This window comes from Amphiprion ocellaris, chromosome 8 (assembly GCF_022539595.1).
Source record: "Amphiprion ocellaris isolate individual 3 ecotype Okinawa chromosome 8, ASM2253959v1, whole genome shotgun sequence".
NCBI classification, from domain to species: domain Eukaryota; kingdom Metazoa; phylum Chordata; class Actinopteri; family Pomacentridae; genus Amphiprion; species Amphiprion ocellaris.
Window position 1 is genome coordinate 3,853,833 of NC_072773.1, and position 18,091 is coordinate 3,871,923.

An 18,091-nucleotide genomic window follows, 5' to 3' on the forward strand; every position below is an offset into this window, starting at 1 on the left:
ACACAATCAGCTAAAAACTCTCTGGACGGGTTTAAACACACGTGGATGGAGCTGATTTACACTATGAGCTAGCTAGGTGGTGGTATCTCAGTAGAATCTCATATGCATCCTGTTGGTGATCCACACAGACGAGGTGATGTTAAATCTGCATCTTTTTGAATTAGGTTTGGCACCGCAGCGCGCCATCAGCAAATAAAACGACAGAGAGAGTTTTGTTTAAAATAAACTTACCGTGAGTTGCGGTGACCGTATAGCAGACTAACATGAGTAAACTTAGAGATGTGTACGGTGTAACGGGAAGCGAACCGCCGGGGGCGATGTGTTTTCACCGGCTAACGGTCTCCAAATCGCTACTTCCGCAGTCAACGAGACGAAAGCGGAAGTACACAAAGCTGCAAATCAAATCCAACGAAGAAGAAAAACCGACACAAACAAGTCCAGCTTCCGTTTCAGGTAAATACGTTTGCTGGAAGTTCCGCGTAACTGCGCATTATAAGGATGTTAATTTAATGTTATAAAAATATATATTGACCGCCTAATTAAACCGGTGTTTTCCAGCAGAATGGCGGACGAGGAGGACGAACCCGGTTTCGACGAGGAGCTGGACGACGGAACCAGCGGGGTGGACGTGGGCCACGGCAGGAGGAAGAGGCTCTTCTCCAAGGAGCTCCGGTGCATGATGTACGGCTTCGGGGACGACCAGAACCCGTACACGGAGTCCGTGGACATCCTGGAGGACCTGGTGATCGAGTTCATCACGGAGATGACCCACAAAGCCATGTCCATCGGACGCCAGGGCCGCGTCCAGGTGGAGGACATCGTGTTTCTGATCCGTAAGGACCCCCGGAAGTTCGCCAGAGTCAAAGACCTGCTGACCATGAACGAGGAGCTGAAGAGAGCCAGGAAAGCCTTCGACGAAGCCAATTATGGCTCCTAAACGACTCATTTTTTGTAGGAAACACGTTTGATTTGGAGGTTTGTGTCGTTTTGATTTGTTATTCAAGCTTGACTTGTTGTCCAAATTGTGTTTTTGTGGCATAAATATAACAAGAAATGTCCCAATGGTGGGCATAAACTTAATAACATGTTGTTTAATTGTCGTAATAAAGTAACTTTCATATTGTTTTAATATTCCCAGTCACTCCAGTTAATTTGAGTAGCAAAACACTCTGAGATGGTTTCTTTACAGACAAATACGGTAAATGGAAACATGTAAAGGAAGAAATAGTAAATACAGTATAATAATTTAGACAGTTAGAATCAGAACTGATCTTTGTATTAGGATGACCACATTTTGATTACTGAAAACCAGGACACTCAGCCCGGCAATGCGATACTCAAATGATACTTGAAGTTTACTGGGGTTAGTGGCTCAGTGAAAACCAGGACATTTTCATCACTTTTATAAAAAACAACCAGGACGGCTAGGGCAGGACGTGAAAACAGGACATGTCCTGGGAAAACCAGATGTTTGGTCACCCTACTTTATATAATATCTTAAAGTTTTTATGGTAAAGTGTTCTAACCCACAACCCAAATATAGCATCACAGTGGCGCTTCATTGTTAGACCATTCTTGAAAACGCAAAACTTTGAACCCATTTTTCTCAGAAACTACAGAGAGGGGGTCAGACCACTCTGCTTCCAAACCATTCAAGTCAAGTCAAATTTAACCATAAAGCACATTTAATACAGCACAAATTGAAACAAATGACGACCCATAAGACATAAACACAGAAAGTGTTTCTGAATGAGACCATTTGGAATTAAAAACGCACTAAACTAAAAGACACCACATAATAAAGGATGAAGTCAGGGTGTCAAGCTCTACTTTGACTCTTCAGTAGTGACTTTTCCTGACATGAAGAGGAGAACTGTAGCTGCTGCAAAGGCTCTGTTGATACTATTTTGTGCCCAAGAGTTTCTGGTGCCTCAGTGCTTTAACTGGTGGATAAAAATGTAAGATATTTGCTAAATAAGGAGGTACTCACCCATTTAAAACCTTAAAAACAATGAAATTTTAAACTCAGTCCTGAAATGGACTGTGGGAGGAAGCCCACACGTGTACAGGGAGAACATGCATACTCCATGCAGAAAGATCCCAGAAAGGCTGGGATGCAAACCGGGGATCTTCTAGCTGCAAGGCAAAAATGCAAAAAACCGAGCCACTGTGCAGCCCATCCAAAAACATGCTGAGGTTTATTGGTAACTCTAAATTGTTCATAGGTATGAATATGAGTGTGACTGTTTGTTCTATATGTAGCCTTGTGATAGAGTGTTACCTGTCCAGGTGTCCCCTGCCTTCACTCTAACTCAGCTGGGATAGACTCCAGCCCCCCATGACCCTAATGAGCATTAATCGGCGTACAGATGATGGATTATCAGAATATGTACATTTTACTGAGGGTGTTGCAGAGCAAAAAGGCAGCTTTTTCTTCATCCACAGGTCAACTGAGGCCCTCTACAGACCCCCAAAAATCATGAGAAATACTTCATATTGTCCCCAGCAGTAAACTTGCCAAGTTTGAAGTAGATCAGGTGTGTGGTTATCGAGGTTATTCCTTGATTTAAAGTTCCATTTCCTAGTTTACTTTCTACTTTTATGATTTCAAAATGCATATTTAGGAGCTTTGGACTGTTGGTTGGACAGAAAATGACATCTGACAGCATCAGCTTTGAGTCTTGGAAACTGATAAGAATATTAAAAGAGCAGATTGATACAATTGTGAAAGTTAGCCTTTCTTCATGAGGCTCCAACCCTAAATTAAACTGCATAATCACAGCCAGGAATCCTGGGCGTTGGGAACAGTTCAGACATCTTCTGTTGAGCACAAAACCCGGCTGTGGTTCAAACAAAATGGACAAAAAGAAGAAACAAAGAGATTTTATTGATATTCCTCAAAACAAACTTTTTTTTTTTTTACACAGACCATAAATATGACAGACCAACTACAAGAGAGCATGTGTTAGTTCATTTATTCTCTTCAAGCAAATGTACTTCTTTGTACAGTGAAGTGGTTGAATGAATTGGTCTAAGCAGCAGGTAGCAGGCTGCCCGTCCATCTAGACTACATCTAGATCGGAGGCTTTTTTTCCAGCAGAGAGGAGGGGGTCGCTGATGTGACGCCATGCAGAAGGTGTGAGTTTCCCCGTCGCAGCCCAACGGTGTCGGCGAGGAGTCCGTCTGCGTTCAACTAGCCGGCCGGGGAAGAGTGTAGCCCGGCCAGCGACCCCCGCCAGGTGCCCTAGCTTTCTGTTGAGGATGGAGAAGAGAGGCGGGAGGAGACAGGAGGGAGGGAAAAGGTGGTTCAGGTGGATTCAGAGTGGGGCTTCACAGGAGGGTGGAGGAATGTCCGTGAGTCTTTCTGGGTTTACTGCACATTCTCCATCATCTTGAGGAATTCTGGGAATGAAAAGAGACGGAAAAAACTCAATTCATGGGATCATCGGCGGCAAATTAGCCTTTTATTTCTTTCTGTCTCTAAATGTGAAATGAGGACTGGAGAATGAAAATTATTCAGTAATTTACAGAAATATTTAACAGTACAGCCAGTAAAACTTCAACACACCCGATGAGCTGTAGAACAACAGAATCCTTGGAGCTTCATTAGAAAGCAGCACATCCTGCTGATTTTTCCCTATTATATCTCATATATATTTATTTTCCCTTCACCTTACACCCTAATACTCTGTGTTGTCTTATTGTTTACCCCTTTTACTGAATATCCACGCTGCTGTAACAACTTCGAGGATGAATAAAGTCATCCAAGTCAACAGGAACCTCTCTCTAGGTTCTTGAAGATGTTTCACCTGTCATGCAATAGGCTTCTTCAGTTTTGGAGAAGTAGAACATCTCCAAGAACCTAAAAATGTCTTCAAGAACCTAAACATAGACGTTCAGTTGCTGTCTACTGAAGCTCTTTGCATTGTCAGGACTGGGATGACTGAGAATCTACACACACAGAGACTAACAGAAGGATTTTAATGCTCAACAGCTGCAGTAAAATATTTTAAATAAAGATGTTTTCAGTTAACCCCAACATTAAGTTTGTAAAAATGTTTATTTTGACATCAAACATTCTCTACATTACTCATTGGGATGTTTAATGGTTTGAAAATTAGCGTCTTTACACTGAGAAAATCGTTTATTATCGACATTATCATCTTAAACGCACCGTCAAAGTCCAGCATGCCGTCGGCGTTTTTGTCTCCATCCTTCAGCAGCTCGTCGATCTCCTCCTCTGAGATGGACTCACCGGTGCTGCGGATGATGAGGGCGAACTCGTCTCTGTCGATGTAGCCGTCACCGTTCCTGAAGGAAAAGACAAGACAGTGTGGAATTGAACGGACAATGACAGTTATGGGAAGCAAAACATCGCATCATGAACACCAGATCGTGGCATCGACAGTAACACTGCGCACGTACTTGTCGAACACACGGAAGCACTCTGCCAACTCTTCCTCGCTCTTGCCGGCCTGGTCCTCCTTTAGCAGCCTCACCATCATGACCAAGAACTCCTCGAAGTCGATGGTACCGCTACCTGAGGGTTGGAAAGAGGCCACATCGTTGATTGGCGATGAGCGGCCCAAAGTCGGACTCGTTTTACGCACAGTTTTACGCATGGAACCACCGGGAGCATAATTTAAACCACATTCAGTATAATTTAATAATCTATTCATTCAAAGCAGAACCTAGCAATGCGCTTGCATGTGTGTGCATGTGCACGTGGGCAAGTAACAAATGATTTATCACAGAATATGTAAAATGAAAGTGTCAGACGCGCGTATTTCTTGTGCGTAAAAGCACTTTATGCGCACAGTAGGTGTAATGTGGGTGTGTGTGTGTGTGCATGCGTGCGCATACATGTGTGTGGCAAAGGATTTATCACAGAAGATGCACTGATAAAAGTGTATAAAAGTGCCAGACGCGCATAAAAATGCTTTTTGCGCACAGCAGGTCTGCTGTGCCGCTGTTTGAGTTAAACTACTGTTCCTCACCGTCCTCATCGACCTCCTCGATGATCTCATCCAACTCCTCTCTTGTCGGGTTCTGACCCAACATTCTCATCACGGTACCCAACTCCTTGGTGCTGATATCACCGCCACCGTCGGTGTCGAACATGTCGAAGGCGGCTTTGAACTCTGGAGAAATAAAGAGTAGAAATTATGCGTCTTTGTGCGCCATTTCTCTGGCTTCATTTGTCTGTATTGACCACTCGGCAGTTCCAAACAGCAGATCATTCCTTTCAACATAACAGAATATTTAGGTGGTCAAAATAAGAATTTCTTTATGCATTTTTGCTTTTTGTTGAAGGTCATATTGGGCCTTATTTCTCACAGTTTTGCTTACACTTTTAGAAAAACGATACAAACTGGAACTGCACGACTCATTTGATGTCTTGAAAAACGTGATGTGTAATCTGTTACTCATACTAGGTTAAAGTAATGGCATTACTTCTGTAACGCGTTACTCACCAGCCAACATTTCCTCGCTCAGGTAGGAGCGGGCCTCTTGTTGCGCGTCAGTCTGGAAGAAAACAGGATCCACTTTGTCACCTTATATCTCACTGCAGGCTTCATTTAGGCTTCAGTGATTATTCCAGTTAAACTCTGTATTTAGCCAAATCTTAAAGCCAAATTATTATCTTTAAGATTGGGAAAATATATAGATTTTTTTGACATTCTGGCTGCTCTTATGATTAATTTTAAAAATAAAACTGCTTAAAAACACCCGATTTTTGACTAAAGGTCTAAAATATTATCACTGAAAACAATAATGACACCTGGGACAATAAAACTACTATTACGCACAGTGCATAGGATTAATTTAAATAATTTTAGAGTAATGTTCTAAAGATATTGTTGTCATTAATGTTTTGTGATAACATCGTTTCAGCATGTAAAAAGTTAGTGATGTGTTGCAGGATTTAGTGGCGGCGTCTCAGGAGGAATTTGGAGCTCGGTGAAAATGAGTCCGGCTATTTCAGGCTCAACACATTAGGCTCGCTGTATAAGGCCTGCAGACATCCAATCCCGGGGAATTTGTTGCCTAAGCAGAATTCCCAGCTGACACCCAACCTGCTCCTCATCAGCAGCCACAGTTAAACTTCTAGAAGGATTTAGAGTATTTGCAAGAGGAAAGTTGCTCAAATGGGAATTTTAAATGGATATTTAGTAAGAATTCAACTGAAATGCAACAAATAACTGTATTAAAAAGCTGAAGTGCAGATGAAAAATCAATCCAACGACTCCTTTTAACCTAACAGTTAACATCACCAAGCATACTTTTTAAAAACGACATTTTTCTTTAACATGCTTTTATTACTCATTCATTAACACAAACTCTCATTCTGGCTGCTTCACTGATCCGTTTGGAAACAGCTCAGTGCGTCAATGTTGCGCAATCTTTCTGTCTTACCATGTTTGTGGATTAGCTTTTCCCCCCCAAATATCCAAGGAAAAAAGAAAAGCCCAAAGGAGTGGTCAATCCGTGTGCACCCCAACAGAGAGACTAGACGTCAAGTGAAGGTTCAGACACACTTTAAACGGGGCGGCCAGGTCCCGCCCCCTGCCTCTCACAGGCCTCCAGATTTAGTATCCTGAACTTTTAGGGTTCTGGGGCCACCGCAAGCCAATCACACTTTGGAGAGGAAAAGCTCTAGTTCCTACAAGTTGCAGGATTAAGAATGTACAAGAAGCGAAGTGGGAGATTTTTGAGGTGGAAAAATGTAAATGTGAGGAGATGCAGGAGGAAAAATGCAAAGTTTTGGAGGAGAGAATGAAAAAGTGCAGCAGATATGAGAATGTGTTTGACTTTGGGTTTGTTGTGGGAGTCCTACTGTGAACTTTGAGAAGCAAAATGCACTAAAATTCAAAACTAAACCACAGTTCTCGCAGCTCACATCACTCTGGATTTCTATTTCGGCCTTGTAAACAATAAGACCAGGAGCACGGAGGGGGAGATTTCTAAGTAGGTTATGGATTTTGTGAAGGATCTGGGTGTGAAACTCAACACTGGGGGGAAAAAGCTGCAGGACCTCATCTCACCATCTCTAAACCCCACCCAACCCTCAGTGCCCTGAATAGAAGGCAGATTTCAGACCCACAAGCCAGAAACTTGGAGCCACAAACACAACCTGGTGGTCCTTTTATGGCACCTGGTTCCTGGAGGGAGGAGCTCAGAGGAGGCAGGATGGGATCCTGAGGAGAAGCTAAATACCCGGAGGAAGACCTGACATCTCCGCTCTGTGGCCGCTCAGACTCCGGAGACTCCTTCGAGAAGATTAATAACAGAAATTTAGGACAGAGCAAACTGGAAAAGATCAGGTTGAGCCAGAAACGTTGCTCAGAAGCGACGGGTTTCTTGCATCAAAAGAGGCAGGGAGGCTTTCAGCGGCTTTCTGTGCAAACTGAGGTGTTTTAAAGTGAAGCGTGGAGGCTGGTTTGTAGGTTTTGTGGTGTTTGCGTGAAAGAAAGTTGACGTAGAAAGTGTATGGGCTCGTGTGCCCCTGAGAATCTAAAAGTTCCAGAAAAACAGCTGAAATGTTCGCAGAAACCGACCCAAAATTTGGTCAAGACACTTGAGGCATGCATGAAGGAGCAGGGAAAAACTCGCAACGATGCACAGTTGGTGAAAGAAGAAAAGTGGATTTATTTAGAAAGCAGATCAGAGTGGAGAGGAGGTTCAGGTTGGGGGGTTGGAGCTCGACGGTGTAGCATTTCTGGAGGAACAGCAGCTGCTAAAGGAGGACAGCTGGGCGTCCGACGCTCTGAGGTGTCCGAGGGGGGAAAGCGTCTTCGTCTTAAAAGGTTTGAGTGGATATTTATAGATATCCTCAGCCGGACGGGCGGGTCGGGGGCTTGTTTGTATCACATCTCAGGAACCACAACGTTCTTCAGGTTATGGAGCAGATTTTCCATCGTTTTCTCCCAGAGGAAGGAAGGAATGTTGGTCTCGTTACTGGACGTTCTCCATCATCTTCAGAAACTCTGGAGGCACAGAAAGAACGTGACGGTCAATTAGAGCAAACAATTAGTCCATCAGTGTGCAGGAGACTCACAGAGAACGTGTGATTTTAACGCAGAACGTCCAACATGATGATGAGATCTTTATTCTCCACACTGTATCAATTTAAAAATAAGAATTCTCCACTTTCTTATCTATTATTTTCATCTTCAAGTTTAAATCCTTCATGTGGAAACACAGACTGAATCCTAAAGTCCATATTTTGTACAGAACCTGATGACCTTCTCCCAGCAAGACAAGAACGTTCCCACAACATTACCAACAGGTTCTGGCATTTTTTCTAAAGACAGCATTTTAATCTAATGTTCAAAGAAAAAGGAAAAAGGACATTTTAAATAATGTTCAGAAGAAAAGTTTCTTAAAAATTAATGTTGCAACATTCAAAGGATGTTTGGAGGATTTTGTCAAATTATGTTCCACCCCAGCTAAAAAAAACATTTGTTCTCAAAAAAATTATGAGAAAGTTCTACAAGGTTCTATTAATGTTTTCAGAGAGAAGTTTCTTTTAGTTCCCAGAATTTTCTTCTATAAGGCAGGAAAAAATTCCCTAAAGATGCTCTAAAACTGTTCCTAAAACATGTTATAAATGTTGCATTGAGAACATCCTTCCTTTTTTGTCATGTAACATTGTGGGAACATTTTACAGAAGAACGTTCTCAACAGCAACATCCCCAAAACATTCTCAGAACATTGCAGGTAAAATGTTCCATCGTTAATATTTTAAATTACAGGGACATTTCATAGAAAAGCATTCTGTCGTGAAACATTTTCTGAATGTTGGTTTGAGAATGTTCTTCTTTAATTATCATGGAACATAATCTGACAACATCCTCCAAACATCCTCTGAATGTTAAAACGTTCTGTCTTAGTTCACTTTTAACCTCACAGGAACATTAGTAGAAATGATAAATATCCTTAAAACGTTCTTTGAGCATCAGATTAAAATGTTTTCTTTCAAACATGATTAGAACTTGTAGATAACGTTAGTCAATGTTATGGGAACGTTCCCTGCTTGCTGGGTCCAGCTAGTTTTATTTGTTATTGTTGTTCTGAAAATGTTTTCAGAAAGTTCTGCAAAGTTCTAGTGATGGTTTAGCAGGAACCTTTCTTTTAGTTGCTAGAATGTTCTTAAAGGCAGGACAAAGTTCTAAAAATGTTCTATGTTGCATTGAGAACGTCCTTTCTTTGTTGTCATGTAACATTGAGGGAAAATTCTAAAAATGTTATTAAAACATTTTCCAAATATTGCACTGAGAATGTCTTTCCTTTGTTATCATGAAATATTGTAGGAACATTTTATAGAAGAACGTTCTCAACAGCAACATCCCCAAAACATCCTCAGAACATTGCAGGTAAAATGTTCCATCTTTGTTAATATTTTAAATTACAGGAGCATTTTATAAAAACACATTCTGTCTTCTGAGGCCTCAATAACATCTGGAGAACATTTTCTGAATGTTGGTTTGAGAACGTTCTTCTTTAGTTATCATGGAACATAAGTTGACAACATTCTCCAAACATCCTCTGAATGTTAAAACGTTCTGTCTTAGTTCACTTCTAACCTCACAGGAACATTAGTAGAAATGATAAATATCCTTAAAACGTTCTTTGAACATCAGATTAAAATGTTTTCTTTTTCTGGAGAACATTTTTTAAATGTTGGTTTGAGAAGGTTCCTCCTGTGTTACACAGAACATATCCAGCAGAAAAAAAATGCACAGAGGAAGTTCTGCAAAGTTCTCATAATGCTTTCAGCGGAAGATTTTCTTTTAGTTCCCAAAATGTTCTTCTTAAATTCATAATAAAATTTCTGTAAAGATGCTGTCAAAATGTTTTTTAAAATGTTCTTCAAATGTTGCACTGAGAACATCTTTCCTTTGTCATCATTGTGGGAACATTTTATAGAAGAACGTTCTCAACATCAACATCCCCAAAACATCCTCATAACATTGCAGGTAAAATGTTCTATCTTTGGTAATATTTTAAATTTCAGAAACGTTTTATAAAAATACATTCTATCTTCTGAGGCCTCGATAACATCAGGAGAACATTTTGTGAATGTTGGTTTGAGAACGTTCTTCTTCAGTTATCATGGAATATAATCTGACAACATCCTCCAAACATCCTCTGAATGTTAAAACGTTCTGTCTTAGTTCACTTTTAACCTTACAGGAACATTAGTAGAAATGATAAATATCCTTAAAACGTTCTTTGAGCATCAGATTAAAATGTTTTCTTTAGAACATTATTAGAACTTGTAGATAACGTTAGCTAATGTTGCTGGAGCGTTCCTCTAGTCTGTATTGCTTCCCATATGTGGAAGTTTGTGACTCCAACCACAGAAGATGGTGTCGACCATGACGACATTCTTCAGCTCCAATGTAAACCAGTGGATGATGTCACTGCTTCCTGTCTTTTTATAGAGTCAGAGAGCTGACAGGTGCTTAGCTTAGCTTAGCTTAGATTAGCTTAGCTTAGCAAAAAAAGACTACAACCTGTGAGTGTGTCAGCTGGGGGCAACATTTAGTCTGTTTCTGCACTAAGTTCACAAAACACCAGAACCTTTGAAGCTCAGTTATTAACGTTTTATATCTTAATTCCTTATTGCAACACTTCAGGGCACAAATTCACACTTAGCTTTTACAGCTTTTAGTTTTCAGGGAGTTCGTTGCTTGTCAATGTCAAAGGTAGGAGGAGGTTGTCATGACAGACCACATAGTATTTGTATAGCTTTGTTGTTCTCATAGAACAACAACACAATCTTAGTTCTCGCTGTAAATATCTGAATCTTACCATCAAAATCAATCTTTCCATCTTTGTTTGTGTCTGACTCTCCAAACATCTCGTCGATATCTTCCTCCGCAACGTTCTCTCCGGTTTTGAGGAGGATGTCTCCGAACTCCTCGCGATCGATGAAACCGTCTCCGTTCCTGTGGGTCAAGAAAATATCATTAAATTCACAACAGATCTCTCACCGTGGACATTTTCAAGCAGTTTACTGGTTCATCCAATAATACTGAATAAGGAAGGATTATTGGGGAGCAACATCAGAAGCTTTTTAACCCTCGTATCGTCCTGCGGGTCAAATTGACCCGTTTTAAAGTTTGAAAATGTGGTAAGAAATATATATTTTCACAGTGAAACTTCTGATGTCCACATTTGCAAAATTTATTGGAAATCTTTGAACATTTTTTGGTGGAAAAAAAGAAATGTTAAAAATGTTTCTTAAGAACATTCACAAAAAAAACCAACCAAAATCCAGCGAATTTCGCTGGATTTTGGTTGATTTTTTTTGTGAATGTTCTTAAGAGAATATTAGAAGTTTTACTGATATATATGGAATTACTTTAGAGATTTTTAGGATTTTTTTGGAAGATTTTTACTCATTTTTTGAAAATATTTACAAGAATTTTCTTGCCAAATTTGGGAGATTTTTTAAAAATAAAACTTTTAAGGAATTATTGGAATTTTCTTCCTGAGGGTTTTGCAAATTTTCAGAACTTTGGGGAGTTTTCTGTTGTATTTTTGGATTTTTTTCAGACAAGGAAACAATATTTCTTGGTGTCTGTAAATGAGGACAACAGGAGAGTTAAAATGAGATTGTTCACTAAAAGACGCTAAACTGCCATGTAGGTTGAAGAGAACAGAAGTCCTAATGCTCTTTAGTTTCCTTTGTACAATTAGTAATATGATCTGATGTTAATACATGCAGAAGACTTGTTGGTTTGTTTGTTTGCACGCTATTAAGAAACAGATAAACAGATAAAATTTTTTGTCACTTTGTGTCTCATTTTTGTAATAATTTGTCTTGTTTTCATTGTTTTTTGTATTTCTTGTCATTTTGATCATAAAGTAAAATATTAGATAGATACATAGACACTGTGATCTGTAAGCTGTAATGTGTAAATGATAAACTGAGGCTCAATGTTGCTGAAATTAATCTTATTTTTCTTAAGAAATTTCAGGTTGTTCATGATGTTTTGTAAAAAGATAATTCCTTCAATGTGAACATTTTCAGAATGTAGCCTTTTTGCACTAAAACACAGGAAAAATTTGGAGTTGTGGTTATTTATAGGTAAAGTAAAGGTAGTTGACAGAGTGTTATTATAAAAAAAAAGGTTCCTGAAGACTGTGAAAACATGAAAAATGACCCTCTGTGTAAAAAACCTGTAGGCTGCAGTCATCAAAAGAAGACTTTTCCAAATTTAGCCATTTTCTTTAGTGCCTACCAGCTGTTTTAGATGAAATTATATCGGATTTCTAGTTTAGTGCATCTTTAAAGTGGCCATAAACTACATTCTTGTTTTTAAAAAATGGGCCAAAAATGCTTGACACTGCAAAGAATTAACACCTAAAGGCGCAGTTTCCCTTCGCTTTATAGATCATGAAGTTCTAGTTTAGGTTCCACATTCAGCCTAATTTGATCTCCAGGAGGTCGGACCAGTAAAATCACAGCATAAGAACCTATAAATAACCACAACTCCAAATTTTTCCTTTGTTTTAGTACAAAAAAGTTCACATTTAAGGAATATCTTTTTCCGAAACATTATGAACAACCTGCAAAGCAAAATAAATTCAATTTCAACCACATTATGCCTCAGTTTATCATTTACACATTACAGATCACAGTTTATCTACAAAGGAACAAAACATTTAGTCACAAGTATTTGGAACTGAATGATATAATATTTTATTGTATGATCAAAATGACAAAAGTCAGACAAAAAAAGACAAATGACAACAAAAACAATGCAAAATGTTACAAAAACAAGACACACAAGAAAAAAAGCAAGAAAAATATGACAAAAATGAGACAAACAACACGAAATAAAATTTTAAAAAAGAGACAAAAAATTAGACAAAATAGTTACAAAGCAAAAACAAACAAAACAATGGACAAATGACAAAAAAAGGACAAAAAAATTACACAAATGACAAAAACGAGGCAAAAAATGACAAAAAAAAGAACCAAAGGACAAAAAAATAGATAAACAAGCAAGACAAAAAAAAACACTAAAGGACAAAAACGATACACAAAACAATAAATAAAGCAAAACACAAAATCACACAGATAAGACAAAAAACACAAGCAAGACAAAAATGAAACACAGAATGACCAAAAAATGAGATAAACAACAAAAGTCAGACAAAAAAACAACAAAAACAAGACAAAATATTACAAAAATGAGACACAAAACAACAAGAGAACATTGAACAATCTAGTATTTTACTTGATGATCAAAACATCTTGTTATGGTCTAGAAATTATTTAAGATTTATAGTTTTACAAGTTTATATCTTGCAGTTAGTGTTTTCGCTGTAATTTTTACACTTTACAAAGTCGTCCCGTGGGTCGGATTGGACCCTCTGGAGGGCTGTTTATGGCCCATGGGCCGCATGTTTGACACCCTTGTTTTAGCTGAACTTTATCCACGCTCATCACTCCTATTGCATCATTTTTTCCTCACAGTTTGCAGATATTTTCAGAGATAAGGCTCAAACACTCACTGCACAGCACCAGACAGGATACAGAAAGAATGAATATGGAGCCGATGAACAGAATGTAAGGAAGCGTTTGCACCTACAGGAGCAGATGTTTTTACCAGCAGAGACCAAAAACAAGCTAAAAACAACATTATATTTGTGAGGTAACCACAAACAACACTCTAAATTTACAAAAGATGCTTAAATGTCCAACTGTACCTTCCAGGGCACAGCTTTCTCAAATAGCTAAAAAAAAATCTGTAATTTCTGGTTTAAAGAACAGAGTTCTTTTTAGACTCACTACAACTTAAGATGCAACATAAATACTGTCAAAAAAGAGAAACTGCTTCCTCCTTTACGTGAATCTGCAACTGTGAAATAGAAAAGAATGGTGAGAATGGATCACGACGTCAGGTTTATGGACTCAGTGCCCAAAATAATTGGTGGAAAAATGCAGTTTGATGCTTTGTTAATGTGCTGTCATGTTTTCTACACAGAGCATTTCACTCTGTTTAATGATTCTGTAGACCATGCAGGAAGCTTCTCCTTCTATAGATAATGTTCTATTTATGGGTTTATATACACTACCGTTCAAAAGTTTAGGGTCTCTTAGAAATGTCCTTTTTCCCAATGAAGATAACATTAAATGAACGATAAATCCAGTCTAGACATTGTTAATGTGGTAAATGACTATTCTAGCTGGAAACAGCTGATTTTTAATGGAATATCTCCATAGGGGTACAGAGGAACATTTCCAGCAACCATCACTCCTGTGTTCTAATGCTACATTGTGTTAGCTAATGGTGCTGAAAGGCTAATTGATGATTAGAAAACCCTTGTGCAGTTATGTTAGCACATGGATAAAAATGTGAATTTTTATGGAAAATGTGGAATTACCCGGGTGACCCTAAACTTTTCAAAAGTAGTGTACATATAGTACTGAACATAGTACGATGTGGTGTCCGTATCGTGTCGTACTTGTCAAAAATACGGAAGCATTCTGAAAGTTCCTCTTCGCTCTTTCCAGCCTGGTCCTCCTTTAACTGCTGCACCATCATGACCAAGAACTCCTCGAAGTCGATGGTTCCGCTGCCTGAAGAGAACGTCACAAGAGAAAGATTGTTATCGCTTCATGGATGGGTCACATCCTGACCTCCAGATTCTCCTCAACAGCATCCACCACCTTTTCATCACTCCGTAAATGGCGACCAGGCACGTGAGATATCAGTTTGGGAACAGATAGAAGTCAGACTTTGCAGGTTGGATGAATAAGGTTCATGAACTTTTGAAGCACCTTCATAGTTTGAGATGATGTGCAACATATTTTTGACTCAGGAACACAAAGTTCCCGTTGTCACCAGAAAACATCACAGGAGAAAAATTGTTCATACATTACTTTCCAATGTATTCTCCTTTAATTTTAATACACTTTGTCCACCAATGTTCAAGCTTCACCATCCATTCATGGACAAAGTCAACATTTTAAGCCTCCAGAGTCTCCTCAACAGCATCCACGACCTTTTCAAGGTTCAAGAAGCAACAGTTCAAGGGTTACAGCCCTGTATTCATGTCATGCAGAGAACTTTTTGAAGCACCCACATAATTTGAGATAATGCACTAAATCTTTTTGACTCTTTCTCCTCTTGACTGTTCACAAACTTTGATAATCTTTGCTCTACCCTTTGATGCACAACATGGGTCAAAAGTGACCCAAATCCAATGGGAAATGAGTATCTCCTGACCCACACTGCGCATCAAAGGGTTAAAGAGACATTCCACTGATTTTGCACATAAAGATCTGTTCACTAATCACAAGGAATCCTACTAAAGCCTGTAAAAACAGCTGCGTAAAGCCATCGGTCGGTCTGGAGGCTGAAAATAACGTGTCGATGTCATCAGGGTTCGCTGGGATTAGGGGTGCCACTCCAATTATTTGACAGAAAATGAAGCCTGAACCGGAGCCCTGATGTCTGAAAGATGAGGAAACTAATTCTCATCTCACCATCTTCATCCACCTCCTCGATGATGGCGTCCAGCTCCTCCCTCGATGGGTTCTGACCCAACATCCTCATCACGGTGCCCAACTCCTTGGTGCTGATGTCACCACCGCCGTCGGTGTCGAACATGTCGAAGGCGGCCTTGAACTCTGGGAAGCAAGATAAGGAAGCAGATTAAAGTCAGACCAGTGGAAACTAGCAAAGGTTTGCTCTTTAATGTTATTCTCGAAGGTATTGCTGTTGCAATCAGTACAAGCAGCATGAAGGGAGTTACTAACCAGCAATCATCTCCTCGGTCAGGAAGGACCGGGCATCGCTTTGGGCATCGGTGGGCTTCACAGGAGAGAATAATGTTGAGAAAGGAAGGAGTGGAAAATTAAAGCTGAGTTGGTCAAAAAAGGAATAAAACAACATTGTAGCAGAGCTGCTTGTAATCAGCAATGATGGGAGAATAACAGGTGGACAATCATAGCACAAACAGCACGAGTGAAATTAGCTTCAACAAAGACTAATTTCTGAAATGAAAGCTTTGATGGCATCATGTGAGGTTTCGTAAGAGGAAACGGATTCCTTGAAAGTGTATCTGCCCACTGTGATCTCATTTGAGTCACTTTTTCAAAGAAAGTTATTCAGTTTGCTGCAGAAAAAACAATCTTTCTGCATGTTCTGCTCTGTTCTACAGTGTTCTGTAGAAATGTCGTGAACGACTTTCAAAACATCCTAGAGTTTGTGTCTTTATAGCATTATGATGATTGCCGACCTGAAATTCACTGCTTTCAACTTTCACTTGGTACAGTTTGTCTTTACAAATTGATCTTTACCTATAGACTGAAAAGAGAATAAGATAAATATTTGTATCCTACTGCATCATATGGACCTTTTATGGGACAAAGTGTGCATCTGTGCAGAAAATATATTTGAAGCATGGTTTTTTTTTTGCATGTTTTAAGGAGCTAAAATGTCCAAAAGTGCCGGTGCGATCCCTCCGTCTTATATTTAAGCCTGGACAGAAAGCATGAGACTCAACTATTACTGACAAAGTGACAGCCAGGGACCGGAAATAATCAGAAGTTTAATCCTCCACCAGCTGACTGAACTTGTTAGAGATGCTTCTTAAAAGGGAACAAAGTAAAACATGCAATGTCCAAATTCAGGGGCCCTCAGGTGAATTTTTCTGAGGAGAAATTGAATAATAAAGGGTTTTTTTTGTTGCAGAAACTGGTTTAAACTTCACAGTTTGAACTATCATCAAACGTTTACTTTAAAACCTGCCGGCCTCTCAGTTTGCCCAGACTAGGGCATCGTAACTTCAAATTGCATTGAAGACAGTACAGTTTATCGAACAGGAATCTTTCCTGACAGCATCTTGTTTACGCTGCGCATAGGGAAGAAAAATATCAGTTCTGTCCCAGTACTGCCTCAGTTGAGTTGTCGACAGCAAGACACAACTAACAAAATCATATTTAGATGGATTTAAGTTGATTTCCCCCTTAATTATTTTACAGACTCAAACAGTGAAGTACTTGTTTGCTCAACAGAACCCTATTAATATATGGAAGGCCATTAGTCCACTTTAAAGCTATTTTTAAGATGAGTCTTGGGAGAGGATTTGAGAGGGATTTTCTCAAGGTTGAACATCCTAAGTATGGAAAAGGCAGCAAGTCTTCTCACTTTACTCAGCTGTGTGCTTTCTATCTTTAGTATCGCTGCCTTCAATCTAAATATCAATCACATTGAGTGCAGCCACAAAGTGATGGAGCACAAAAGCAGCGACAGTCTGTCGACCAACAGCAGCACGAATAGAGAAGCTGGACAGCAGCAGGTTAACAGTCGGAGGAACTAGTTTTTCTGTAACGAGTATCATAAAAGGCCAAAGCGTGTGAATTAAATTCCCAAGAATTCCAGGAGAGAAAACATCACTTGTATAGAAATCCAGATTGTCTTGCAGTGTGAAGATTTGGATCTTCTTTTGTCCTCATCAGCTGAAAACAAACACAATCCTCAAAGATTTGTTTAAACTAAACCGCCTCCTCCTTGTCGACTCTTCCCTCCTCTTTCAGTTTTCTGTTTCTTACCATGGCGGCCGGCTGTGCTGATCAACAGACACCAGAACAAACAGCAGACGACTAGAAAAGAAAGCCTCCCTTCTGCACAGGTCAGGTATCTCTGAGGCTTCACTCCCCTCCATAAGTACCCTCTCATCCAGCCACCATTTTACTAAAAACGATCCGGATTGGGCCGCAGAACCCGACTCCAGACAGGAGCCAACCAATCGAATTCGACTTTAGTTTGTGCCCTCTTACAATCTCCTGATGGACAACCCCTTGTTTTGGCACACCGTCCGATCCCCCATATTTAGAGAACAGACAAGCTCACTGACATTTATTGAAAAAAGAAAAAAGAAAACACTGCAACAGGCATCAGGCAGCTGGAGGTTATTTTGGCAGAGGATCAACTGGGCATCTCAGTGTGGACGGACGCTTGATTTCACATACTGCACAAGAACCAGAGCTCGTGCACGCTCGTGCACGCTCGTGCACGCTCGCACACATCGCACGCGCTCAGATTAACACCTCCCGGCGTGC

At 39.7% G+C, this 18,091-nt stretch overlaps 4 protein-coding genes across 5 annotated transcripts in view; 1 reads left to right on the forward strand and 3 right to left on the reverse strand.

Moving 5' to 3' along the window:
* Nucleotides 1–381, reverse strand: part of slc35c2 (solute carrier family 35 member C2) — a 13,682-nt gene extending 13,301 nt beyond the window's left edge. The window contains exon 1 of the mRNA XM_023273428.3: nucleotides 232–381. The gene's annotated coding sequence lies outside the window, so the exon portion shown is untranslated. The remainder of the gene's footprint in view (nucleotides 1–231) is intronic.
* taf13 (TATA-box binding protein associated factor 13) lies at nucleotides 321–1,129 on the forward strand. 2 transcript variants are annotated; one of them, XM_023273429.3, is made up of 2 exons: nucleotides 321–453; nucleotides 562–1,129. In XM_023273429.3, exon 2 carries the CDS (start codon nucleotides 563–565, stop codon nucleotides 935–937), a length of 375 nt encoding a protein of 124 aa, XP_023129197.1. In that variant the 5' UTR covers nucleotides 321–453; nucleotide 562; the 3' UTR covers nucleotides 938–1,129. The 2 variants fall into 2 exon arrangements, with proteins under 2 accessions (XP_023129197.1, XP_023129199.1); XM_023273431.3 differs by having other exon boundaries at nucleotides 373–453; nucleotides 559–1,129.
* A 1,738-nt stretch (nucleotides 1,130–2,867) lies between these two features.
* tnnc2.2 (troponin C2, fast skeletal type, tandem duplicate 2) lies at nucleotides 2,868–6,537 on the reverse strand. Its single transcript, XM_023273437.3, has 6 exons — nucleotides 6,418–6,537; nucleotides 5,475–5,526; nucleotides 4,998–5,141; nucleotides 4,426–4,540; nucleotides 4,175–4,311; nucleotides 2,868–3,402 (listed from the first exon to the last, which is right to left on the reverse strand). Exons 1-6 carry the CDS (start codon nucleotides 6,418–6,420, stop codon nucleotides 3,371–3,373), a joined length of 483 nt encoding a protein of 160 aa, XP_023129205.1. The 5' UTR covers nucleotides 6,421–6,537; the 3' UTR covers nucleotides 2,868–3,370.
* Nucleotides 6,538–7,630: 1,093 nt separating this feature from the next.
* Nucleotides 7,631–17,694, reverse strand: LOC111570583 (troponin C, skeletal muscle). Its single transcript, XM_023273432.3, has 6 exons — nucleotides 17,582–17,694; nucleotides 15,785–15,839; nucleotides 15,512–15,655; nucleotides 14,488–14,602; nucleotides 10,819–10,955; nucleotides 7,631–7,988 (listed from the first exon to the last, which is right to left on the reverse strand). Exons 1-6 carry the CDS (start codon nucleotides 17,582–17,584, stop codon nucleotides 7,957–7,959), a joined length of 486 nt encoding a protein of 161 aa, XP_023129200.1. The 5' UTR covers nucleotides 17,585–17,694; the 3' UTR covers nucleotides 7,631–7,956.
* Between the last annotated feature and the right edge of the window lie 397 nt (nucleotides 17,695–18,091).

Coding starts and splice junctions, on each gene's coding strand:
- taf13 (XM_023273429.3), top strand. CDS start 563: ATGGCGGACGAGGAGGACGAACCCGGTTTCGACGAGGAGCTGGACGAC.
- tnnc2.2 (XM_023273437.3), bottom strand. Junction 4,312..4,425: donor TGCTTCCGTGTGTTCGACAA/GTACGTGCGCAG, acceptor CTTTTCCTTCAG/GAACGGTGACGGCTACATCG. Junction 3,403..4,174: donor CGGCATGCTGGACTTTGACG/GTGCGTTTAAGA, acceptor TTTCATTCCCAG/AATTCCTCAAGATGATGGAG.
- LOC111570583 (XM_023273432.3), bottom strand. Junction 10,956..14,487: donor TGCTTCCGTATTTTTGACAA/GTACGACACGAT, acceptor CTTGACCCACAG/GAACGGAGACGGTTTCATCG. Junction 7,989..10,818: donor TGGAAAGATTGATTTTGATG/GTAAGATTCAGA, acceptor CTGTGCCTCCAG/AGTTTCTGAAGATGATGGAG.